The sequence below is a fragment of the Dicentrarchus labrax genome, unplaced genomic scaffold, assembly GCF_905237075.1.
Source record: "Dicentrarchus labrax unplaced genomic scaffold, dlabrax2021, whole genome shotgun sequence".
Classification (NCBI taxonomy): Eukaryota; Metazoa; Chordata; class Actinopteri; family Moronidae; genus Dicentrarchus; species Dicentrarchus labrax.
The window spans coordinates 25295564-25321666 of NW_026136718.1; the positions used below are offsets into that span (position 1 = coordinate 25295564).

The following is a 26103-nucleotide window of genomic DNA, read 5'->3' on the forward strand; positions in this document are numbered from 1 at the left end:
TAAAATGTCACCCAGGAGGCAAATATCAACCCAAAAAGACACCAGAAACACAAACCATTTTAACATTTTTATTATTAAAATATTCACCTACAAAATGGCCTATAAACACTATTTACAGAATTGCAAGCAGTGATGCCAGCTAAGACATGGAGAAAGATATTTATACACAGAGAATACTGTGCATCATTGTCAGAGGAAGAGATGAATTTATGGGGTGTGGAGAAAACATACATTTCCCATCGTCTTTATAAGGAGATCACAAGGCTGGTATAAGGGAAAGATTGGGACTGGGAACACTCTACAGTTATTTCCCTGAGGGACAAACCTGCAGCTGAATCACAAATAATAAAAACCTCTCATAATGTGTCAGCATGGACATGGAAATGAGGTATATAAGGTCTCTGATGCAGTACAGCGGACTGCTTACCATTAATATTTGCATACGTTTTGTTTGAAAAATCAGTCATCAAACGTCACAAATGATAAATGATTTGGGCCATTTTTCATTTGATTGATTGAAGTCCTCTCACGAAGCACGGAGCTAAAGACACAGCTCTCAGGAAAGAACAAATACAACCTTATTTTCAGATGAACGATGGTCTGCTTCTAAAACGTTACAGTGGGTTCTGACAGGGTTTCTCAGCACAAACATGACCATAATCAGTTACTTCAAGTAGATTATAAACACCAAAATTGAAGTTAGGTTTTTCACATGACAGTGATGACAGTCCTTTCATCAGTATCCAAGTGCTCTAGAAAAAAGAAGAAAAGACTCATTTTTAGTATAATTGTTGAAAATCTTGTGATCCTCTACAGTAGCAGTGCATATACATGTTCAGTGGAAACATTTCATCCCTCAAAAATATTATATAATTATCATAATTTTGATTGTGCTAAAGAAACAAACCTTTATTGTTGTCTGTTTGTTCTTCTGACTGTTAAGAAAGTTAATATAAGTGTGTGAAAAGAATTGCATTGATTTATTTGCTAAAAACAATATCAACACTGTATGGACAGCTTTTTCAACTCACTCTGACTTTTCTTGGGAAGCACCGGTTCACAAATCTCTCGATAACAAACATCCTGTTGTACTTTATATGTCCTTTTGTACCTGCGAAGAACAAATCAACACTCATGGATTTGATCCTTTAGTTACAAATAATCTCTGCATTTCTTCAGCCTTGTAATTTAGTCGTTTAAACGAGTATAAGCATGCAAGGCCAGAACAGGAGATCCGTGCCTGATAATGACTTACAGGTAGTGGCACACTCCACCCTCCCAGACGGGCACACTCTTGGTTTCAGAGTAGAGACGGGTGCAGGGGTGCGGCACTCGCTGGCACACTGCAAACAGCGGTCACACGACATAAGGTATGAATGTTTGAAGTATTGTGAGCAAGGAAAAAGTCTGCTGGATGGTTTAAGAGTCATGTGGGATGGAGCTGGGCCCTGCTCTGCAGCTGATGGATGGTTTTAGGAAAGGAATGTTTAAACAATCTGATCTGGATGTTTAGGTGAAGAAAAGGACTCAAGAGGGGCGAGGGCATGTCCACTATCTCATACACAGCTTCATCAACGTCTAATTATGAGTGAATTCACACAGATATTTTATTTATTTGACTGTATTTTCAACTAAATTTAACGTGATTGTTAAAAAAGGCTTGTGGTGAAAAGTCTAATGTTACGATGATTACAAATGCATAATTCTAGATGTTTGCTCTAACTTTACACTTTTGGACTAAAAGCAATCTATAGATATGCATTTACATCTCAGCCAATGTCTCCAGTCCATTGATATTTCAATATGTTCATTATTGCAGAATGATCGACTTCATATACATGTAAGCTTAAGAACATTAAGTTTTTATATAATTATTGTGTTGTCTTAAAGGTATTTTTTTGTTAAAATATCTGAAATCCTTGAGAGACAAGTGTAATATTGTTGGTAAAAACTCTTGGTATAGTAAGGAGGTTCTGGATGTCCTGTTGAGATTTGAATTGAGGAAAATATGATTCAAGCAGTTTATTGCTTTTCATAAAGGAGATGCCAATGACTTGAATAATTATCTATATAAATACAAAGTAAGAACAAGAAATTACATTTTATCCATGCCCCTAAAGTTAGAATTGTATCTATGCATTAATATTGGCAGCATATAATCAACCACTTTGATAAATGTAAACACATGTTTCCATGACCATTAACTGTAGGCATTCACTGTAGATAATGCATTCCTACTGGCTGTCATCCATATAAAGTAGTAGGGGTAATGGCTAAAAGACTTTTTCTCCAGGCAGCTGGCAGTTTCCCATTTATGGTCTGTCACAGATACAGTTAATACAAGGTAAACACAGCGTAAATATTAAAGATAAGAGTAAAACTAGAACAAAGAAGGATGTTGTCCACTGATAATATACTGCAGCATTATAATTCCCCCAACAACACTCAGAAGAAAGGCTGAATTATAAATCTAACACTGGCTCCCTGAAAACAGGGAGGAAAGTGGTGCAGTGCAAATAATATGGTGCTTTGTGCCTTTGTTGACACTTTATTCATGTTGTACATTCATGCCCCTAAGCCTTAAAGTTAACCCTGCCATTCATATATGTCAGAGGGGTCAACTGTCAGCGGAGCGTGTCTCCTGCTTTTAAGGAACCAGAGGCCTGTACATAGCTCAGTGCTCTCTGTCAGTTTACATGATTAAATGAAAATCTAACATAGATTCTACTGTAAGTTCACACCATGAGATGCTATAGTTACACTGATGGGAAGCAGAATTACAACCCATGGGAATACATGGACAGGACTGTAAATCCTGCACTGACACTTGTGACATTCAGACAGCTGGTGAGCGGACATCTTTCACCAGAGGCAGGTATACACCTATTTGAGTTAGCATGAATGCTACCACTCAATTTAATGTTTAAAATTGAATGCCTTTAGATGAAAAATAAAAAGAGGTTGTACTGTTTTCACTTGAAACAGCCTTATATATTATTATCCATCTAATTTCAACTCTATTTATCCTGATCAGGGTGACAGGGAACTTGATCCTATTACATTTATATATAGTTTCCAATCCAGCTGACCGGCATTTTGTTGGACTTTTTTAGACTGCCATGAAATCGGGTAAAGACATTCAGTCCCCCTCAGCACTTTGGTGATGCTCTAACTCTTTGTCTAACTCCATCATCAGGTCAAAAGGAACTAATGACTAATGAAAGTCCCATCAGCCTGAGCAAGTGTGAATGTGGTCAACGTTACACTTGAACTATTCATCTCCCTCGCTTCATCCTCCCCTTCCAAGTGTGTAGGAGAAACTATGGTGGCCACAAAAAAAAAACAAAACACAAACGGCTCTATCTAGTGCAGTTTATGGCCGCCTCCATGGAAGAAGACCTACAGTGTCGACTTATTTCCAGGTGATTATACACTAATGATAACATACATATGTTACACACTGGACCGTTGAGTTTAGTTAAGATATTTATTGATTTTAGACATTATTTTTTTAAAAACATTAACATGTGTGTACCCTGCCTCTCCCCTAATGCCAGATGGGAAAGGCTCAAGCCCCCTGTGCCCCTGCAGAGAATAATCTGATATAGATAATGAATGGATGGATTTACACTGACTTCACTGATTAGAGTTTAAGACAAAAATCAATCACCCTAAAGAAACCAAGTGTTTATATGACTATCCGGAACATTTTCTCATTTGCCAGAAAGCAGCCTACTTTCACCGAACCCACCCCGTGTGTGTGTGTGTGTGTGTGTGTGTATGTGTGGAGGGGAAGCACATAAACTTACACAGTTCACACTGTCTGCCCTTGAACCCTGCCACGCAGTCGCAGGCGAAGGTGTCGCCTCCGTTCACACATGTACCCCCATTCTGGCAAGGCAGACTGCGACAGTCCTGTGGCAACTCTAAAGGACAACAGCTGCCATCAACATCCACAGCACAGAATGAGTTTGGGTGTCAGGTTCCAGACCCACTACTCCACATTATCTATAGCTGATACCATTCGTTGATAGCCTCTAGCTCTTACACCACTTCCCCTTTTTCTTTACCAATCTGCTGTCCTGAATGTTACATCTTTGTCTTTCAAGGTTAGCATCCTCATTGACTTTTCAATCGCAGCACTTGGCAAACACACATAACATCAATGATAAATTACACGTCTTTCCAACAGGACATTAATCTTATGTATGTGCAGCACACAAGCTGGGATCAATTACAAGGACAGATGTGCCACCTATTGGAGCAAACAGCAAAACACCTACCAGGCTTCGGTCTTAAACCTTCTTCTTGAATCTCTAATGCAAGGCTGATTTTGTTCGTTGTTTCTTCCATCTTTTCTAATCTAATTGGTGGGTCAGGTTCTGCAAGGCAAAAACATTTCCTGTCATGAATCGGCGTAAAAAGACAATGAATGACAGACTGCAGGGCGACTCCACCGAAAAGTAGATGTTGTACTAAATAAGACACTTTAAAGGATTTTGTGTGCATTCGTAAGTCCGGAACAGTACATGACTGATTTGACAAAAAAATGACATTATGACATCATGGGCGTAAGATCATTAAGACAGAACCATTCTAGAAAGGAAGCTTATTCTCTAGAGCACTAGATAACATCTGTAAAACAGTTTTTTTCTGTTTAGGGCATAGGCAATAAACCTCTGCACTGGAAAAATACATTACAAAAAATCACCATATGAAAATGAAAAAAGTTTATTCCTGAAAGTTTTCGGACTTGTCTCGCTTTATTAAAAGTGAACACCGTGTGTCAGATAATGTGGGTCTGTTTGTGTGATAGCAGAGAGTCCAGTTTACATTAGAGGACCAACTATACTTCATCCAGACAGGCCATGGTTAGGACCATATGGTTATAGGACCATGGACTAAGTTATTCCATCTGCATCAAGATAAGCAAATAAGATTACTCTTTCAATGTTTGGACATCCTGAGCAAATCAGAACCATTTCAATATGTTGGTGTAGTATGATAGTTTAATAGATGTCAGAGACATGCAATAGTGTCCTGCTGAATTAATCTGGCTTTAGAAGGAGAATCTGGATAGTTAGGTCAATTATTACTATGATAACATTATCTTCTGTGTGAAATACCGTGTATAATAGATTCAATGTTTTACAGGAATTGTGCTATAGTTGTGACCCTCCACTAAATGTTTATCACATGGTTTCTTACTTACTAGTACGATGTCGAATGGCTTTTCGAGGCAAGTGAGTGAACTTTGCTGTTATCTTTCCCCTTCTGTCAATGAGTTCTGTGTATCTGAAACACAGAAAAAAAGAGGATTTTTTTCACATTTGCAGCTGAATTGCCAGATGGAACCAAACTCTTTTTTCATTACTGTTTTCATAATCATCAACACTCTAGGTGTACCTGGGCAGTTCCTCTGAGTTCTCTGTTTCTGCTGCACCTCCCAAGACCTGAGGCTGAGATGGGGGAACTGTGCGTACGACCTGAGTCCCCTGTCCAGTTGTGATTGGCCTCTCTCTTCTCCCTGATCTTGCCTCCATTGGCACTGCGTCAAAGGAAATGTATTCAGAATTTGTAATTTGATAAATGTTGCATCCCAACAATTCTACTCATACTTGCTCAGTGTTCACTTTAGCTAAATAGCTGGGCATGGCATCAACACTGTCAACACAAGAGACACTGAAATGTTTTTCACTCACAGGTAGTGAAGGCTAAGTGTTGAGGTATGCTGTGGATCTGTTCCTGCCCTGTGTTTTTGATGGATGTGAGAGCCACATAGTAGTGCTGCCCTGGCGTCAGTTCACGCAGGGTATACGATCCTAATTTCCCATTGGGCAGGAAGCGACTCCTGGTATTCAACCCTCGGGTCACATTGACCACAAAGCCATCTGGGACGTTTCTCGGGTGACGGCTCCAGGTGATCAGCGCCGAGCTAGTGGTCACATGTGACAGGGAGAGGTTCTGTGGGGGAAGAGGCCCTGAGGGGAAAAACACACGTAGATGATCAGATTGTTTATTGGATAGCATAAAAAATATTATTTCGCTTTGTTTAGTTGTTTTAATTATTTTTAATTGTTTAACTTAATTTTCAATGATTGGTTGATTTACTAGATACAAGGATTGAGCTACATGCATATCACTACCAACTGTACCTTTGAACCATTTATGCTTAACAAATTAATTAATATCTTTGTGTCATACAAACAAAAGTGTGCCACATGGGTATACAAGAAAATACTTACATTACATACTGTACAGAGAAAGGAGAAAACTAAAGGAAAGCACACACATCCATGTGTCAAAACACTATATCTGATCTAAGCTTAACAAATTAAACATAAAACACTGATTTTGATTATAGCCTTTAACAAAAACTGAGCTAATGCTGGATTTTAACTGAGCAGATTCTGGTCAGGTTAGGGGTGAAATACTGTTCCAATTCCACTGATTCCAAATGTCCTCAATAACAGAATATGCTCTTTGCTTAATGTTTCTTTATACTTGTTATAAATAGAAATTTATTAACCCTTTACACACTAATTATAAAGGTTTTGTAGAATATTCACAGTTGTTTATAAATGTATAAATGAACACTTAAAAGCTTGCTATGTGTGTGCTTACAACTACATTCAAGTGTGTTAACATTTAGCCTTCACAGACAAGGTTAACATGGTTAAACCATTGTACAATAAGCTAATTTAATTTCTTCAATGAACGAAATGTGATGATAACAAGTTAATTCTTTACATCTCATATATAGATTTTGTGGTGATGTGTGTTGTAATTTTAAAATGAGAAAAAAAAAATCCTAACACACTAGCATCTAATCAGATGGCCAGCAGTCATGTTATTTAATACACACTTGACTGCTGAATAATGATAGGTAACCTACTTGTCCAGAATTGCAGTGGTCCAGCTGAGTGGCTGGTGGAGGGAAACTCGTCTGGTCTGATTCCACTTTGAGTCAACACATCCACTGTGTACATCTGACCAGGGAGTAATGAGCTGAGAAAATGAAAGAGGCACACAAAAACATTGCACTATGGGAAACAAAGCCTCCACCTCATAAGACTGGTAAGAGCCTCAAAACATTAATGAAACAGTGCCCTCTAGTGGTTGAAAGATATATTACCCAGAGCTATTAAAAGTGCAGCACTTCTACAGCACCATTTAGTGGACAAAGAGGATGCTGCAGGTCTGCACAATAAATTAAAGTTCTGGGTTATCAGTGTTCTTCTGTAGCAAAGTGCAGAACCTGACCTGAAGGTGTGCTCCGTGGTGCTCGTGTTGAGCACAGCAGTACGAGCCTCACTCCCATCTGAAGGCAACAGAGACACACGCACCCTGCTGACCGCTGCATGACGAGCTGCCTGAACCAGCCAGCTCAGCCACACCTGAGAGGAAGACACATTGACCACCTGCAGCTGCTCCACCCGCCGAGGTCCTAACACAGAAACACACACACTTACACATGGACATTCACGCAATAATGCATTCAAACTCACGTGAATGCACAGAGAGAAACACTTTCCAGAAGCCCTCTCATTAACAATAAGGAGTGTACTCACTGGTGCGTATCAGTGCAGTGGCAGGCTGGCTTATGTCGTTGCTGTTGGTGTTGCGTTTGGTGGAGAAGGTGGAGATGTTGTACAGGAGGCCGGGCACCAGGCCTCGCATGACGTGGGTGGACTTCTGCCTGTCTAGGACATCTGATTTGCGATTGCTCCGGCCCAGAGGACCATAAGTGACAACAAACCCGCTGATCAGGCTCTGCGAGGGCTCCGGCTCGTCCCAGCGCAACTCCACCTCGTTCTCCTCCACGCGAAGCACATGGAGACCAGAGGGAGGCAACAGGTCTGGGAACAGTGGCAACCTTACATGTCTAATCCATACATTAAATAATTACAGAGTGGTCTTTGCAATACAGAGGATGAGCTACAGAGTATGGGGGTGACATATGACAAGCTGATTGAGCTGGACTCTAATGCAATTTGGGGTGACTCTACTGACCTTTCTCACAGTCTTTGCCTGTGTGTCCTGTTTTGCAAACACAGTTGTAGTTGCCTCTCCTGTCGCTCCTGCACAGGCCACGGTTTCCACAAGGTTGCAGTACACAAGGGTTCTCCACTTGGGGGAGACAAACACAAGCAGTTAGCACAACATGGTTCATGTCACAACAGCAAGTTGTGCGATCAGCTTTTAAATCAGACTTGTGAGGCAGTGCAAAATCACTTACACATCTGGCACTGGTTCCCAAAGAAACCGTCTTTGCATACACACAAATAATTCCGTCTGTAACCCCGACACACACCTCCATTTAGACAGGGGTTGGACTCACACCCGTCCTGCTCTGCACACAGATATTTAAGGTAGAATTTGATTGCTGTCCGGTCAAAATGTATCAACTTTAAAAGTGATGTAACAGGTTGCATAAAAACTGTACCTATTTCACAGTTCTGGCCTTTGAGGCCTTGTGGACAATGACACAAGTAGGAACCAGGCTGGTCTTCACACGTCCCCCCGTGCTTGCAGGGTTCCGACAGGCACTCATTTATGTCTGAAGAGAGATGAAACAGGAAGAACATATGTGTGCAGGTGCACTGCATATCAGGATTCAATACTAGAAGACTTTGAACAGGCTTTACCTGTCTGACAGCGCTTTCCACTGAAGCCGTCACCACACTCACACTGGTAGGATCCGAGCTGGTTCCGACATGTACCGCCATTAAGACAAGGCTGCGATAGGCATTCATTGATCTCTGTAATGATTGGAAATTAAGGAATTGGTCTAAACCAACATCAACCCTAAAACATTTTAGCTTATAAACTGATTTGTGATGTTGTGTTGTCCATGTGTTTGCGTATGTTACGGACCCTCACAAACGGGTGGTTGGCTCCAGTCTCCCTGAATACCACAGATGCTCTGGGTGGCTCTTGGCACGGACATGAAGCCTGAATGGCATATATACATAGCCATGGAGCCTGGCGTTGTCGAGGAGAACTGGACCTCAGCGTGCTTCACTTGTGGAGGCGGCCCACAGCCCAGCTCTGAACACAAACACATCAATAACGTCAGTGTGGCTGCATAGTAACACAAGCTCACAAACACTGGAGCTTAATGGAGCCCATCCAGGACTGACTAATGGCAACAGAGGTGTTTTCCATCCAGGCTCTCCTAAAATTACCTCCAGCATGCTGTTAGTGTGTGTAGACATGAATCATCAGGTTTAATCAGGTCTTACTTTATATAGCATATGCAGCCGTTCTATATCTGTAAATATGGGGACTCAAGTACAGCAACACAGCTAAGATTATCTTCAGATGGACAGCCAGTATCTCTACACTTCACAGCTCAGGATATCCCCCGCCTGTTAATCTATTCAACATCACACAAATTTCAGCAGTGAGAATTGGACATTATTGTGTGGTGAGACACAGTCTGCTTACCTGCGGAAGTTTGTGCTGAGCTCATGCTTATTTCACAGTGCCTGCCGCTGAAGGCCTCAGTGCATTCACATTTGTATTTTCCTATGTAGTGAAAACATGTCCCTCCATTCAGACAGGGGCTGGAGGCACAGGGGTCCGGCTTCCCTGCAAGAAAACACTTACTATTGATAATAATGCAACCAAATGTGCTTTACAAGACAGGATTAAAGACAATGTTAGGAAAAAAAGATTAAATAACCAATAATAACAATACGAACAAAAATGAAGACCAATACCAATAACAACAACAACAACAACAACAACAACAACAGAGAAATATGATATAAATTATATGAATACCAAAGATTACCCTAAATTAAAAGCCACATTAAAAAGATTTATTTTTAAAGATACCAGGAGAGTTTAATGCTCTCAGATCTAAGGGGAGAGTACTCCACAGTTTATGGTCATAAACAGAACACTACTTCTATAAGAACTTCTGAAAGGAAGTCTCTGATATAGGAAGGTTAATAAAGGTATTATAAACCAGTAAAAAGACTGTAAAATCATTTCTAAAAGATAAAGGTAGCCAGTGCAGTGTCATGACTAGTGGGGTAACGTATTAGTCAAAGTCCTGACTGTGTAGCCGTTCTGCAATTTAACTGTAAATTTTGTTGTAGGAAGCCCAGTAAAAAGAGAGTTGCTGTACATACATAAAATTTAGATCAGCGTATAAAACCAATCCTTAATCTTTCACTTCGGTCTTAATTATTTGGACAGTTAAACACTGACTGCAGTCTCTATCTTCCTACTTTTTAAGCTACAAGTAGAATATGCTCATTTAGTTTTATAATGTTGTATAATGTTATTCTTTCACATATTTATACCAGAGCAATGAAATGACCTCCTGTGCATTTCTGCATGTGTTGGTGCACTGAGTGTAAAAAGACTTTGAATATCGCTTGAGGGCGGCACTCACCCACTTCACAGTGTTTTCCAGTGAATCTGTAAGGACATACACATCTGTAGCTCCCTGCCTCTTCCTTACAGGAGCCTCCATTGCGGCAGGGACCAGAAGCACAGGTATTGAGTCTAACTGGAAAGAGACAGGCAGAAGGGAATCCTTGAAGTAGAGACCGCTCTAGTCACACAAAATAAATCTGTTCCAGTACATTGCACTTCAAGTCATAATTCAGGAAAATAGCCTGTAACTCAGTCATAAATACAAATTATCATAAGCCTTTCAGCATTGCAATATTTCAAGCAGCATTACCAGTAATGGCATGTTTCCTGGTGCATTAAAAGCTGGATTTGAGCAATAACGCACAGGTTTAAGGGATGTTGTGTAAGTGTATGTGTTCTTATAGTGTTTTTATCAATTATGCTACCTTTTTCACAGTGCTTCCCCCAGTATCCGTATTTGCATTCGCAGGTGTAGCCTCCATCCCGCTCGTAGCAGTAGCCCCCATTCAGACACGGAGAGGAGTCGCAGACCGATCGGGGCTGTACTGAAAAACACACACCGATACTTGACTGTGTTCCATTGCAGTGGGAAACAATAAAACCTCTTTAATATTATTCAAGCATGCGGGCTTGGTCCAACCTTTAAAAAACACATTATTTTGTCATTTTATGATTGGATCGAACACAAAATCTCCCACGAGCATTCAACAACAGCATAAATCATTTTGAAATGTCTCTCCACGTCGTAAATGTAAACTGCAAATGTGCCCATTCCTTTTGAAATAGAAAGTGACAATTGTCAAAGAGCAGTGTGTTTCAAAATGTGTTTGTCGCTATAGAAACCAGCTGCTCATGCAATGACACATAGCTGCAAAGTGGCGTGTTGTTGGGTTGGTGCCTGAGGCTCTTACCATAGGGGTAGAAGTCCTTATGATCTAGCTCTGCTCCACTAGTCTGACATGTACACAGGTAGGTCCCTCCGTACTCCAAACAGGGACCTCCATCAGGACACGGCCTGCTGTTACTGCACGGCGTCTGAGTTACTTCTGAGAGAAAGGGTTTGTGGAAGACAGGTTCACAGATTTTAGAATAATGCCTTTGTGTTTGAGACATTTATGATCCTTTTTTTTCCACATTCACCCACAAAGCTCTTGTGAGACACCTGATAGGATTATACGTATCATACCCACCAAACTGACAGTAGAGTCCTGTGTAGCCTGAAGGGCATTCACAAGTCCCATTGCTGTCCACACAGACACCCCCATTCTGGCAAAGACATTCCTCTGCAGACACAGGAAGAGAGAGAGTGCATGTGTGAGTGAGAGAGAGAGGCTCAAAGCTGGAAAGTTTGCTCGAGCAGCTTGAAAGCAAGTAGTTACATTATGTTAAGTTTTCAGTACTGGTGTAAACATAGGCAGAAGGTACAAATGGTCAACATGTGTACCATATGCCGAGCGTCTTTCATCTGCTATACTGTAAACTATGTATTGATTCGCTGTCATTTCTCTTTCCCTAATCTTTTCCAACAAAGTTCACAGGACCAGAGGATTACCAGTCAGCACGCTGCACATCCGCTCCGTACAAATTGTAAGAATGTTTTTATTTTCCTCTCCCTCCTAATTGCGGCAGTGGATCAAAGAACGTGGCCGTATCGCAGCTAAGTGGCTCCTCTTTGAAGTCCCGGGAGCTCGGTGGAGGGTATTATTTTTCTGATGATATGGAGCATATTTTGCGACCAGAATGTATGGCCCTGAGGGCAATTAATGGATTGTTAATTTGCGAGAGACACTTTCATTGGCCACCTGTGCGGGCCCGGGCCCTTTGATCTGAGAGGCCTGATTAGGCACTTCTGAGTCCCACTACTTTCTCTTCCTTGGAGGATCATGCTCCTTTTTCCACTGTGCCTTCCAAGTGAGCCAGGCAGGAAAGTATTTGGGAGATTTAAGAGAGCCTATATAAGCACTGATAGTTATTTCAGCTCAAGGGTGAGAGGTAGCATGCATTTGCAATAGCTCAAATACTATTAAAGGGCTTTAAGGTGGGAAAAAAAGAAAAAAAGGCTTGCAACAACTGCTATCGGAGGGTGACACTAACCTCTCACGGGAGCCTGAATTAGCTTTAAATGGTTCAAGAATTATTTCCTAAAACAAATATAATATGATACAGACATTAAACATAATGTGAAATGACTTAATATGCATTTTTGAAAGGAAGGCATGAAGCATTAACTGAGGATGATAGCGTTTTACATATTTTGTGTTCAAATTGCCCTATGGTTATGCAAGCAGCAGCTGGGCTTGAAACTATAGTGTGGTGCAATGGCCAACTTCCAGAGAGGCAAGTAGCGGTGTGGAAGCATGCATATTTCAACAGCTCTGTCTGAAGAAATGACCTGAATACCAAAGACCAGCTTTGACTCATAAAGAGGCCTTTTCAAGTCTAGACAAAGCACTTCCTCTTGTTGGTAAACTAATAAAATGTGCTATAAAACAATTATTCACAACATCAAGGGACTGGTTCCCGTAGTAAACTGGGCGAGGCCGTGTCAGTTTTGATAATTACAATAATCCATCATCACAGCAGCCTCTTCCAGGGCATAGCTCCAAATTCCTGTGGGATAGCACAGCTCCTCTTTAAATACCCCAGTCTGCTCTCTACCTGCCCGAGCTGCCTGGAGTGAGCAGACAGCCGATGCCCGAGTGTACAATACCTTCACACTTGTCGCCATAGAAGCCCGGAGCACACGTACAGTTGGAGATTCCCGAGCTGGTGTGTTCACAAATCTGATGCTTCTCGCAGTCTTCCTCCTCACACAAGGCTGCGTATGGGAAAGCATAACAGGCTCAAACTGTATGTGAAAATATTTGGCAAAGCTTTTGCTGTAGCTGTACTTGCTTTTACCTGTTTGGTTTTCTGCCTCAGTTGAATTGTCCTGAAGCACCACCAACTCTGAGACAGGAAGAGAACGTGCTTTAAAGGGTTTGGTTCACCCAAATACCAACAAAACATGTTTCCTCACTTACCTCTGGTGGTATTTGGCAATGCAGTTTTTGTTTTATTCCATTCACCTCCACTATATTGGGGCGGCAGCAGTAATCTAACTGACAGATATCTCCAAACCTGAGCAAATAAACCCAAAACTATGTGCATGGCTAGATACCACTAACTAGACGTAAGTGAGAAAGATGTGATACAGTATATGAGAAATATATGAGAAATGTGATTATTATTCACCAGTATTAGCTTATCACAGATGTATTGGTATTGGTGCATATTACATAACATAGTTTTCCAGCAAAGAGCACTGAAAAGCAATTCTATAATAGCCAGTTTTAAGAGATTTTTATCAGAAGTGTTGGTTTATGTCATGCATTTATGAAATGCATGAATACAATCAGAATATTGGCCAATATGTATATTTTGTAATTTAGGTGATCTGACCCTTCAAACAAGACTTGTGCAGAGAGTAACAGATACATACTTTATTAGACTGATATGCAGCTAGGCCAATGGACAAACAGACATAGGAAATTTGCATATGCCATAGTCCTAAAAAAAAATAGGAATATAAAATAACCGTTCCAATCAGATTTTGTGACCTGATTAGGAAACGTATTGCCATTGCAAATGCTTTTTATCATACTAAACTGTTATTAAACACGGGTCACAAGTTATGATAGCTGTGATTTCAGAGCACAGAAATCTGTGAGACATATAAAGTCTTAACTAATGATGAAACCCTGGAGCTCCAACAGAATCAGCTCCCTTAAACAAAGTTCAATGCCATAAACATTGTTTTTCTCTCAAAGAGGTATGATAGGATTCCCTTTGTGCTTGTCCCAGTTGGAAAAAATGCTACATTACAGGAAGCCAAACAGAAAGGCAAAAGTAGGACTTACAGGCTATGTCAACATTTTTATATCAAGATCCATTTTTTTCAAACATGCTTTTCTGAAAGAATTCAAGTTCAATTCAGGTCACCTGTCTCGCAGAGCATTCCAGTGAAGGCAGCAGGACACACACAGGTGAAGTTGGCCACCTGATCGACGCACTCTCCTCCATTTAGACAGGGCTGCGACTCGCATTCATTAATGTCTGGAGGATGCACAAAAAAGAATAATAGTTTATCTGCTGCTGATTCAGTTTCACACTGAGATTTTTCAATCTTCACATGGAAAGCTAAGAGGTTGCCCTCTAAGACACTGAGCTGGATTAACAGCACTGAACGTCCCTTCTAAAAGAGTAGAATTTCATTGAGCAGGTGTCCGGTATTAGGAGTAATCCCGTCTCATGTAGATACAAGGATTCATGAACTGCGCGGGGCCTGATAATTTAATTCCCCCATTGGATTCAAGTTTCATCAACAATCAATCACAAGAGTAGCCAGATTAGTAAAGGTCTTTTTGGAGACAGACCTGAACTTTCTCACTGTGGTTCATTGCTACATTGTTTGACCCAAGCAAAAACAAAAAAAAAAACTGTAGAAGAGTTGTTTGCAAATTAATTCAACCATAACCGCAACTTGGACCCATTTGTCTAGGTAGACTTGGACAAAAACATCTGCCAGAATGACTGAGTTTGATGTAGAAAGCAGCAGAAAATATTTCCTCTGAAGGGAGATGCCTACTTTTCCCCAGGAGTGTCAAAAACCCTGCTCACCTGTCTCACACAGGACACCAGTGTAACCCGGTTCACACACACAGGTGAAACTGCCAGCGCCTTGTACACACGAAGCGTTGTTGTGGCACGGTCTGTCTTTGCACTCGTCAATGTCTGTAACACACACACACACATACACAGGACAGAGAGACACGCTCATGGAATATTTACTCAGCTGATTAATATATCCGCCACACTGCTCCCCTCACTCTGCAAGTATGTGCTGCTGGCTGTGAAAGGTATTAGAAGAGGTTTGATACATCTCCACAGGCTGGACTGTGGGAATAGGCACAGAAGATCCAGAAGAGGGGGGGACCAAGATATTCTAAAATACTTTTTTGTGTGGAAACTGCTTAATGAGGCACAAAATGCTTTAATTAATTGAGTTTTTCCTAGTCTTCAGCCTATTTTAGCATGCAAAGGGTAGGAGGAGAGTGTGGATTTTTCGATGTACAGTAAAAATGTCTTTATTTAGATCAGCTTGTTCTGGGGTAATTTCTTGGTATTGTGTAAAGTGATATGTATGTGGCTGTTTTGTACATGCTGTTACTTGTTACTTGAATGTAAATTGTATAGCATATTTACATGTTTTTTTATTCTACAGAAAGTATTCTAGAAAGTTAAAATAAAAAGAAATAGTAATAAAAAAATAAGAAAAGAATATATAATTATAACTACAGCATAAAGCAGCTTTGAAGCAAAGTGTCCTTTGTACCTGTTTCACACTGCATCCCAGTGTATCCAGGAGGACAATGACAGATGAAACTATTAATCTGGTCTTCACAAGTCCCTCCGTTCTGGCAAGGATATGAGGCGCACTCGTCGACATCTACGAAGACAGGGAAAAATACAAAGGAGGTAGTGTGACTCTTTTAATTAGAAGAAAACATCTGGCCACGGTCAGTTACTAAAGTAATGTCTGAGAAGAATGCAACCGATTGGCATGAAGCTGATACAGGTATTAAGGAAATATCCTAGTGACCCCTTGGCAGCTTAGGTGAAACCTGGTATTTTTTTTACTGGTTGACATTATTTTTCCTGGCTGATCTCAGGTAGACAGGTATTCATTCATGGTGTGCAGTGTATGTCAAGCACAACAGAGCAGGAAGCAGTGTCGGCCATAACTCACCAATCTGGCATCGCCGGCCGGTGAAGCCAGCCAAGCAGGAGCAAGTGAAGGAGGGGTTGCCTGTAATGCAGTCATCTATGCACTGGCCTCCGTTCAGACACGGTCGCAGGTGTGGGCACACTGATGCTGCGGAGAGAGGTCAATGTAACAGGAATTGTAGAAGCAAAGGTATTAAGACGGCCAGGAGGAGATCTCTTAGGTCTTACCAGAGTTATTGCAGCCACCCACTTCCACATTTGCATCATCTATACGAAAGACCCATCTGCCTGGGTAGCCCACGTTGGTGGTTCCCTCAACGTTCACCACGTCAGCCGTGCGAGAGCCGGGAATGTTGAAGTAACGCTTGCCATCACCAGCATTGAAACCTGCCTGGGAAGAGAATAACAAGGGGCCAGACATCACAAAAGAAGGCTGAATTAGCACCTGGCGAATTTCGTTTGCAACTTCACAGGAAGCAGATTACACTGTACATTCCAAATTTGGACCGTCCCCATAAGCATATAACCATGTGATCTTACCTGCGCTGCAATCCCACCCAGCCCTGCCAGGTTTCCTCCACTGCTGGCATGCATGCCTGTGGTCCAAGTGATATTATTGTACTGGAATATAGTGAAGGAAAGCTCTCCATCTGTAATAAGCACCACTTGGAAAGTATTTACCTGCACAGAGAGGAACAGGCTCGGTTAAACCATTTCCTGATTTCCACGAAATCTGGTAATAATGCATGCATCTGACAGACTCCTCATATTAATGGTACAGATTCCTAAATCTCAGTCAGGCTAGAGACATAATAGACTCCTCCAGGATTGCTGTTGAGGCAGATAGCAAGAAATTCACAATAACCATTAGAATGAAACCCAATAGCTGTGCTTTCTGACCACATATATCCCAGTTTTAAGTAACAACAAGGCTATGTCCTGGGACTTCAAGATAATCTAGGCCAGTGGTTCCCAGTAGTTTCTCCCTGAGGAGGATGAAGTACACCTTCAACACCACCCATCATGTTCCAAATGTGTTCATTTCAGTTGATTTTAAAGTGGATGTTAAAGGATTATCAGTGAGTAGGATTCAGTGACATCTAGTGGTGAAGTTGCAGATTGCAACCAACTGAATACAGTTCGCTTTCCAAATGTGTAGTAGTACCAATGATGGCTGCAAAAATGCGAAAAGCCCTATCTAGAGCCAGCGTTTGGTTTGATTGTTCTGGGCTACTGTAGAAACATGGCGGACTCCATAGAAGAGGAACCGCGTAACAAAAACAAAGCGACTCTTATTTTTAGGTGATTATACTCCAATGAAAACTTAATATATAATATTATATTCCATTTCTGCCAATAGATCCTCCTAAATCTTACACATTGGACCCTAAAGCAGTAACTACATGGTTATAGGAGAGCTGTACAGTATGAGTTTTTACCGGTGTGAGGGAGTTGCCTCCAAAGAAAGTAACTTGAAGCCATGTAGAGATGAGGAGCCATGTTGCAGTGAAGTTGGGGAACTCCGAAAAGTACGTCCTGACATCATCTGAGGCCCTCCTCAGGATGGAGGGCTCCTGGCTCTCTCTGTAGAAGACTTTCCCTGCTCGGCGGTTGTCCACATCAGCCCAGAACGGTGCCACAACCCTTCTGTCCCCGGCAATTGGAAAAGCCACAGGTGTGAACTGAGACACCTCCCTCAGGAAAGACACCAGGCCATTGTTGTTAACCTGAGGAGGAGAGAGTTGGAGTATATATTTTGTTGAACATGTCAGATGAAGCCACTGTGACTTGTTTGTAGGATGAGGCGGGGTTAGAGTGGAAGTGCTAAGGAGAAGTCTGACCTCACGGGGGGAAAAACAGCAGCATGGGGCAGCGGACGCTCCCATAACGGATGTTTGCACTTCTCATGTAGCAAACAGACGCTAACTTTATTCCCTGAAATGACAGCAGCTGAGAAAACCATGTTTCTGCTGCTCACGCACCTGCAAAGTCATCACACCAGGAAGGATGTTCACAGCCTTTTAAATCCACAGATGTCTGCCAACAGCAAAGCAACCAAATAAATGAACCCGTCCTCCCCTCGTCCACATATCTTATCGGTGAGAAACGCACAGTCAACACCGCGGCAATGTACTGTAGCATGGTGAAGTACCAATTGGTGTATTGCTGAAATATGTTGATAGCTAAACTTATTTTTTATGTATATTTTTAGATTTTAGGCATTTCATTGTTACTCTTAAAGCTGCATTTCTGTATTTTAGGCCACCTGGGGACAGAACAAGCTGTAAACACAACACTGACATATGACCACCTTATAAAGTTACATGGCTCACATATTAGCAAGGCATATTTCCTATTTACACATCCAGCAGGCAAATGTAAGCCCAATTTTGAGTCTCCATTTAGCTTTGCTTTGGTCTCCAACAACTTCAGGTGGAAATATCTGACTCTATAGCAGCTATGTTCAGCAGCTAGTTGCTAACCTTCTTGTCGTTTGGTGCCCAATGTGTACAATTGGGTAATCAGAGCTTTTTTGCCTGCTGCTGGAAACAAGGTTGATAAAAGTGTTGAGACTGAACCAAAAAAAAAGTGATGTTACAGTCATTATTTGTATTTTATATTTATTATTATTTATTAAAGTAATTTGATTAATTGTTAATCTCAAAATATTGTGCAATTTGAAAAATGTGTTACAAAAGTGCAACAGAGCAACAGTAAGGACTGCAAACTGAGAGCCACAGAACCAAGACAGTAAATGTGACAAATGTTCATGTGTTGCTCAAGGGTTTCCTGCCCTGATGCCAGATGAAAGAGGTACTGGAGGTGCAGGAAAAGGAACAGATTATTGATATCAGGTGTACAGGAAGTAAATGAGGGATGTTTCAAGGCGGGCTGGAGGTCATTATAACGGAAGAAAGTTGTGCAGGGAAAGAATTGAAATGCTACTTCAAGAGATTTCTGTGATAGATTCTACAATAGCACTTGGGAAATGGTCATGTAGCAGTGTTGAGTCCTTCAGTCACAAACATGAGGTGGTGTGTGACCAGCCACTGCACTAAAACATCCTAAGAAACAGGCTGCTAAACCTGAGTGGAGAGGAAAGTTCTACAGGCTGAAGGATTGAATCCCCATGAAAGGCCTTCATTCATTCATACATCATTTCTGCATATTATCAACAAGGGGAGATTCTTCCCACCATGGCACCTATCCTGTTTCCTCTAATGGCTGGCATGAACTTTGCCTCTCTGCATTCAAGCCAAGTGGCATGTGACAGTGACAAAGCAACGTCAGACGGCTCAGCTTTGCTCCCTGCATGTATGAAAACCATAATTTGAAGGACTTTGCTGTAAAAACAGCAGAGGAAGTTTTGTTTGGCACGGCACAGGGCTAAGTTAATTGCCCGACCACAGTCTTCCCCTCTGCATCAGCGTGATGTGGTGAGAACGTGGCTGATGTGGGGAAAAAGAGGACCGACTGCAGGGGCAGGGCCCAGGGGTCAGCCAGAGCGCCATCTGATACCGGGAGAAAAACAAGAGAGAGGGCACCAGGATGGATGAATGGAGGGATGTACATGAATTACAAACCTCCCACACCCACATACCCACTAATGAGAGACCTGTGGTGGCAGCGGTCTGGAAGTCACCCATCTTACAGCAAAATTAGTGTAGGAAATCATGCTGAACACTAAATAGAGTTTATGCTTGAATACTGGAATATGTTTAATCGCCTAATCCAATCTCTTGTAGCATCTGGAACTGTTTAAACAAGTGTATTTCTTACTTGTTAAGATTTTTTAGGGGACCACTTTGACATGGCAATGACCTTAGAGGAATTTAAACTGAACTTGGGACTTTTTTCTTTGCTGCATATCACATACTTCCCTTCTTCTCATGGATTTCAACCAGGTCGTAACTACTAGAGAGATCCAGTGAAGGGTGGTTATGCATCACACTTATGTGAGAGAGTGAACGGGTTCAGAGCTGCCTTGTGTTATGCTGTAACATGACCAAGGTCAGAATCACAGGGGAGAGAGGTGCGATCAGTCAACCTTGTAAGAAACATCTCTCTCCCCATATTTCTTTCTCTCACTCTCAATGGTGCCACTCCACTCTACAACTCCCATGTTATTTTTTGGGAATTCTCTGCCGGATATATCCAGGATTTTGCTTGGGTGGTTTTCTTTAGAGCCAAGCAATTTATGGACTAAAATAAACTTTCATCTGGCTTAAGTCAAGCCAAAGCAAACCCCTGGATGAAAAAGGTGCCCATGGATCAACTCAGGAAAACCTTCGTTTTCCTTGTCAGAAACAGAGGTTTCACAGCTACAAGCTTGTCCAATTATTTGACAAGACCGAAGGAAGTGACTAAAGTCTAACAGTCTGTGCACTTGGCCTGTCTCCTAAGCCCCGGCTCACCTTTATCTCCAAAGAGTTTAGATTGAGACAATAAATCCCGTCTGGAACAGTGTGGAAAGACTCTTCATTCAACTTTCACAGTCCAAGTGATGTGGAGGTTTTGTGCAATAAGATGTGACTGCACTGTTTAAATAATCTGTATAATGTAGAAACATTTATTCAACAAACATTTTAATTTGAAAATTTAGAATTACAGAGAATCTTCAAAATACTTTCATGAACCATCAAGTAACTTATGAAAGTTGAATTTTAAGAGAATTCCAACAAAAATTTGTAATCAGTTTAAAATAGCCTACTTCCAGTTTAAAATAGTGTATACTGGTACTGATGAAAAGCCTGAAACTAGGACAGGCCGTAATAAAGAAAGGTAGGCGAGAAGTTTATTGTAAAGGGAAATGGAAATGAAAAGACAACGTATGTGGACAGGCTGCACAATCATGTATAACAGCATAGTAAACCAAAACGTGACCTCTAATGATTGTATTAAAATACATTTAAATAAAGTTTTAGGCTTAATATCTTGATAACATTTTTTGGAATATACGCTTTTCTACTTTCTTGTCGAGAGTTAGATGAGAAGATGTACCAAACTATTTCTTGGCTGGGTGCGGTGACTTCCTGGAGTCCTGTCATCACTGTGAGCTTAACAGGCGACCAGCGGAGACTCCAGGAAGTCACTGTGCACGGCCAAAAAATTGTCTGGTACATAACCCCCCATAAAAACCACAACTTGTTGTTTTTACATAAACAAGCTCCCAGCGTTTACACTTAGCTAAACTAACGTCTCCTGGCTGTAGCTTCATATTTAATGGACAGACATGAGAGTGGTAGAAGTCTCCGCTAGAAAGCAAATAAGAGTTTTTCCTAAAATGTTCAACTGTTCCTTTAAAGTCCATCATTTACTTTATGATTTGAAGGCTTTTTAAAGTATGTGCAGATACAGTATAGCATGTCCGTGTTGGATGAACGGTTTCCGCCATCGCTCAGTCATGTCTCTCATCCCACACACGCATGTAAAAAGCACTCATGCAGAGTACAAAGAATAAAGCTTGATGCACACATCTTTGGGCCATACATAGCGGTGAGTGAAAGTGAGTGGATGAAATTGCGAAAACTCCAAGTGTTGAAGCTCTTCAGAGGAGCAGATGAGCACTAGCAGATGTGCAATCTGTAAAGAGTGCAGTTACACTATAGCACGTTCTTGGCAGGATCCTTTCAAAATGTATTTGAATTTTGTTTAAATGTAGTTTATTTCTAATCACAGACAAATGCCACATTATATTGTACATTTGAATACTATAAATGTACACATTTCACTATATAAACATAGTCTTTCCACTGTACATGAGTTTATGTATCTACAATAAATGCCTTTGATCATAACCATCTATTCTCACATCTGCTTTTAAACTTGCGTTCTGTCCTCTTTGACCTTGGACATCCTCCTTCATGTTCTTTGCACTGGCCATCCGTAAGAGTAGTTAATCCGTGAACTGCATTGTTTGGAAGGCCCTAAGACGCTTTGCAGATACATCTGTGTTCTGTTAAAGTGATTGGTAATTTCTCAGATAAAGCAGCTGGACAGTTCCAGGGGGAAGACCCCTGCCATGTTATCTAAGGCGTGGGAGGAGGAAAGGGGGGGACCTGGAGGAGGAAAGAGAGATCCCAGCAACGTGTGAAAACTCCCAGACACAAACCATAAGAGAGGGACAGCCTGGTTACCGGGAGGCAGAAGTGGGACTAAAGCAGGAACAAGTCAGGGGGGACCCATGTTTTTAAAGGGATTGGTAGGGTCTATCGATGGGTCATCAGAGACCTCTGTAAACAAGTGTCACATGACATTTAAATCCACTGCTGTATTTGTTGATCACTAAAAATAAGATTTTGCTTCAGGAAGGGACTGATAGCTGAGGGTTTAACCAGATCTGCTGTGAAGGGTTTCAAAGTGTGTGTACTGTTAAACAGAATCAGCTTCTATGTGGTAGCCCAGAGGCATGGAACAAACCCCTGGAATAAACTACTCCTACAAACTTAGCCCCTTAGTGCTCACTGAAATATTAACTGTTCAAAGCAGCTCTCTGGTGGCAGAGATCACCATGTGGCCCGTGCGCTTTATGGCAGATGTTTAATAGATTCAGGTGAGGCATTTGAAATGAGCCTGACTGCAATTACAAGTGTTACGCCTTGCGTGACTAGAGTCCAATGAGATGCACATCACAACTAACACAGAACATTTCATTATGTGGAGTACTCAGATTCTTATCTCTACCAGAGGATAATTCTGCCCAAGATGAACAAGCCAAGCATCCAGAAACTTGTCTTATCTTGTCTAATTTGACTATCAGTATTATTACAGGAGAAGTGATGTGCTGGAATTCATTGCATAACTTGTGAAAAATACAATGTGACAGCAATTGTCATACACAGAAGCTCCAGACCAGTGTGTTTAGAACACAACCCCCAAACACTGCACTTCAAAATACTGTGCCACTGTCTGTGCGCCATGTGTACATGGAAAGGAGTTTTTAAAATATCTTCATTGGGAGACTGACCTCACCCTGTTGGCGCAGATGCTTAGATTAGAAAGATGACCTTTGACCTTGCCCATTGTTGCCATGGTTCCTCAGCCTCCCCTGCCCATGGTTTGAACAGGGAGGAGGCAGGCGGGGCGAGGGGCGCGGAGGAGGAGGGGATTTCGGAGAGCGAACGCGGATGCATAACCGCAACAGGTGGTGTTGATTTAAGGGAGTTCTGCCTTTCCATGCGCTGGAGCTGAACCCAATACATGACAAAGGCAGATCAAAGTGTGTTTCACTGTGGTGCGCGAAAATCCTTGTCAAACCATTCTGCTTCCTCCCATGAGCACTGTTTCTCCGTCTCTCTCTCTCTCTCTCTTTCTCTCCGGCTTGCATATTTTCCCCCTGCTCTCTCTGAAAAAAAAAGAACTGCTCACAGATGCTCTGCGGCAACAGTAAGAACACAAACTGTCATTTCCTTTAACAGCTCATTGTAGACTTATTAGAACAGGGCTTACCACTGTTCATGCTAATAGTTTCTTCCTTACTCTCCCTCGGTGCACTTGAGAGCCCTCGGAGTGCGAGGAAGGCAGATGTAAAGTGAAGAGAATGTCATGGAAGATTGTGATTCCACCCGTGGGGGGAAAACACGATATTCTACAAATGAGGTTACACACCAGAGCTTCTGAGCGCACACAAACATATACAAACTCTCAAAGGGCACTGCAATGTAGTATTTGGCTGAGTGCCAGATCTCATCTCCCGGAGGCTCTTATACAATCCACACCAAGTCAGTTTCAATTGCCAACTGCCAAGTGCATGCACACACACATACACGCTGACTTATAAAGACATAAACACACACATCAGTAAAGAAACACTGCTCTGTACTCACATAGAGTCCCGTGTGCTTGTCTCCAAAGAAGGGGAAAGCAACAGAGATCTCCACAAGCCTGGAGCCACCGTCGTCCTGAGCGATGGTCTGGGAGTCCCCCTTGTCCTGGCCAAAGGGGTAGAAGTCCTCCAGGGGCACAGCGGGTTCCACCCCAGGCAGCAGGTCCAGGGACAGCAGGGTGCAGAAGCAGGGCAGCAGGGCTCGCAGCACCAACACCATGGCCTCAGCCACCCAGGGATGGAGATGACAGCAGGCACCGCGGAGGGGAGGGAGGAGCACGCACACCTGAGGCAACAAGAGCAGAGCAGAGCAGAGCAGAGCAGAGCAGAACAGGACAAGAGCGTACGTTCCTCCTCTCAACCACAGCAGTCTGAATCCTCCCCTGACTGCTCCCTGGCTCTGCCTCTCTCTCTCCTCACTTGTCCTTTAGTAGTGAACTGGGCTTCTTGTGTGAGACAGGGGAATACTGTAGATTCCTTGCATTCTGCTTGCTGCTGGGTAGTGCATGAGCTACACTGCGTCTCACTGAAATGAAACGAGGGAAGGAATGAAAGAGGGGGAGCAGCGTGATTCAGCTGAGATTTTTTTTTTAACAATCCTGCGATTTGGTCCCTGATGGTCAGCTTAGAAATATCCTCAATAAAAGCTCTATTCTGCCTGCCAAAGGAGTTCTTTCAGTTTTGGCCCCACCTCCCCCACAGGGATTCACTACCTTGCATAATTAGCTCCTTCCAGCCAATAGCTGAAAAGAGGCCGGTAACTGGATAACCACTGGGCGGGTCTATGATAATCAAAGGGCTGCTTTAAAGAAACTCTGACAATATTTTCCCCTTTCAGTGAAACTCCTACTATGTACAGTTACCAAAGCATGCAAGGTTACAAAGTGAGAAGACATGCATGTGCACTGTTGTGAAAATGCAACACTGTGCAGTTAGTATGGAAATTAAATGAAAATAAATGAGTTACTGGCATTTAAGATACTCACACACAAAGCAGATGCACGTGTGGATGAATACACACAAACACATGGTGAGCACAACATATTTGTGGTTTCTAATCAGCAAAGGGAAGAGAAGAGCACATATTAGCTCAAGATTTTAGGGTTGTGAAGGATTACAGAAGGATTGCCAGTGAAACTCTCAAGGAATGACGATCCCCACAGACCTTGGAGTCTGCAACGATCTTTGAGAGAAAACACTGTAGACAGCACTGGCAACAGAGAGCGAAGGTCATTCTCTCACCCACAACACTAAATCCACAAAGGCTTTTAATGGTGCGAACGCCAGAACTCGCATGCCATGAAAGGGCAGCGCTGTCCTTCGCAAAGTTCACAGAAAACGTTTTCCATAACAAAGTTGTGTGGTCAGAAGAATAAACATCCTTATCAAATAATCTTTTGTAAAACAAAATTGTTGAATCATGCTATGACACACCCAGTTTATTAAAAACAATCTTTTGCACAGACAACTATTGATTGAGGCAAATACAACACACAATAAAATAAATGAGTTAACACTATAGAATCTTTATGACATGACCTGAAACACTAATAAATCACAGCACCAGGAACATCTGCAAACAGTTATTGCAAATATTTGGCTATTATTCCCATTAGGATATACAAACAGTGATTAGGACATATAAAACTGGTACATGATAATCAATATGACAAATGAGTATACGAACAATCATAAGAGTAGAATAAAGCACCAACTAAGAAAAAAATAGAAAAAATGACACAGCACAAACAGACTGTAGCGAGCCAGAGGAAATCCTTAAAACAATTTGGCACATCTAGTCCACTCATAAACAAAACACTCATTGTTTGTTGTTGTTGAGTTTTCCTGCAGATTAATGTAATCCGGTGTGCACATGTGCATGGGTGGGAGCAAACGCCTAAGGAGTGTGTTTGTGTGCGCTTCCATATGTGGACGTAGCCTGTATAATGTTGTTGGGAAGCAGCCAGAGGAACCCAGAGGTGCTATATACGTCACTGCAGGGTCTCTACCTACACACCAGGTTGTAGCATCTGATTGAAATAGGCTTGTCGTCTTCTTGTCTCCTGATCTAGCTGCTCTTTCAGAGTCAGCAACTGGGAAAAATAAAGAAACAGAAAGAT

At 41.9% G+C, this 26103-nt stretch overlaps 2 protein-coding genes across 7 annotated transcripts in view; both read right to left on the reverse strand.

The window, feature by feature from the left end:
- Nucleotides 1-54: 54 nt before the first annotated feature.
- sned1 (sushi, nidogen and EGF-like domains 1) lies at nucleotides 55-25322 on the reverse strand. Of its 3 annotated transcripts, XM_051376737.1 has the most exons (32): nucleotides 23985-25322; nucleotides 17598-17885; nucleotides 16699-16839; nucleotides 16387-16549; nucleotides 16181-16306; nucleotides 15767-15880; nucleotides 15052-15165; nucleotides 14374-14487; nucleotides 13294-13341; nucleotides 13103-13210; nucleotides 11583-11675; nucleotides 11304-11438; nucleotides 10818-10937; nucleotides 10409-10525; nucleotides 9451-9594; nucleotides 8878-9051; nucleotides 8649-8762; nucleotides 8447-8560; nucleotides 8240-8353; nucleotides 8014-8130; nucleotides 7572-7859; nucleotides 7264-7447; nucleotides 6896-7008; nucleotides 5703-5981; nucleotides 5407-5548; nucleotides 5213-5295; nucleotides 4284-4382; nucleotides 3810-3926; nucleotides 1256-1343; nucleotides 1032-1111; nucleotides 908-935; nucleotides 55-752 (listed from the first exon to the last, which is right to left on the reverse strand). In XM_051376737.1, the coding sequence occupies exons 1-31, from the start codon at nucleotides 24201-24203 to the stop codon at nucleotides 910-912; spliced, it is 4176 nt and encodes a 1391-aa protein (XP_051232697.1). In that variant the 5' UTR covers nucleotides 24204-25322; the 3' UTR covers nucleotides 55-752; nucleotides 908-909. The 3 variants fall into 3 exon arrangements, with proteins under 3 accessions (XP_051232697.1, XP_051232696.1, XP_051232695.1); XM_051376736.1 differs by lacking the exon at nucleotides 908-935 and having other exon boundaries at nucleotides 11304-11435; XM_051376735.1 differs by lacking the exon at nucleotides 908-935.
- An 85-nt stretch (nucleotides 25323-25407) lies between these two features.
- Nucleotides 25408-26103, reverse strand: part of crocc2 (ciliary rootlet coiled-coil, rootletin family member 2) — a 32698-nt gene continuing 32002 nt past the window's right edge. For all 4 annotated transcript variants that reach the window (XM_051376734.1, XM_051376733.1, XM_051376732.1 and 1 more), the window contains exon 36: nucleotides 25408-26076. In XM_051376734.1, coding sequence (XP_051232694.1) covers nucleotides 25993-26076 — 84 coding nt within the window. In that variant the 3' untranslated portion in view covers nucleotides 25408-25992. The remainder of the gene's footprint in view (nucleotides 26077-26103) is intronic.

Excerpts from the sequence above, each read along its gene's own strand:
- sned1 (XM_051376735.1), bottom strand. The coding sequence starts at position 24,203 with ATGGTGTTGGTGCTGCGAGCCCTGCTGCCCTGCTTCTGCACCCTGCTG. Across the intron at positions 7,009-7,263 it reads ACCACGGAGCACACCTTCAG|CTCATTACTCCCTGGTCAGA; the intron begins GTCAGGTTCTGC and ends TCATTTTCTCAG. Across the intron at positions 1,112-1,255 it reads GGTGGAGTGTGCCACTACCT|GTACAAAAGGACATATAAAG; the intron begins GTAAGTCATTAT and ends TGTTCTTCGCAG.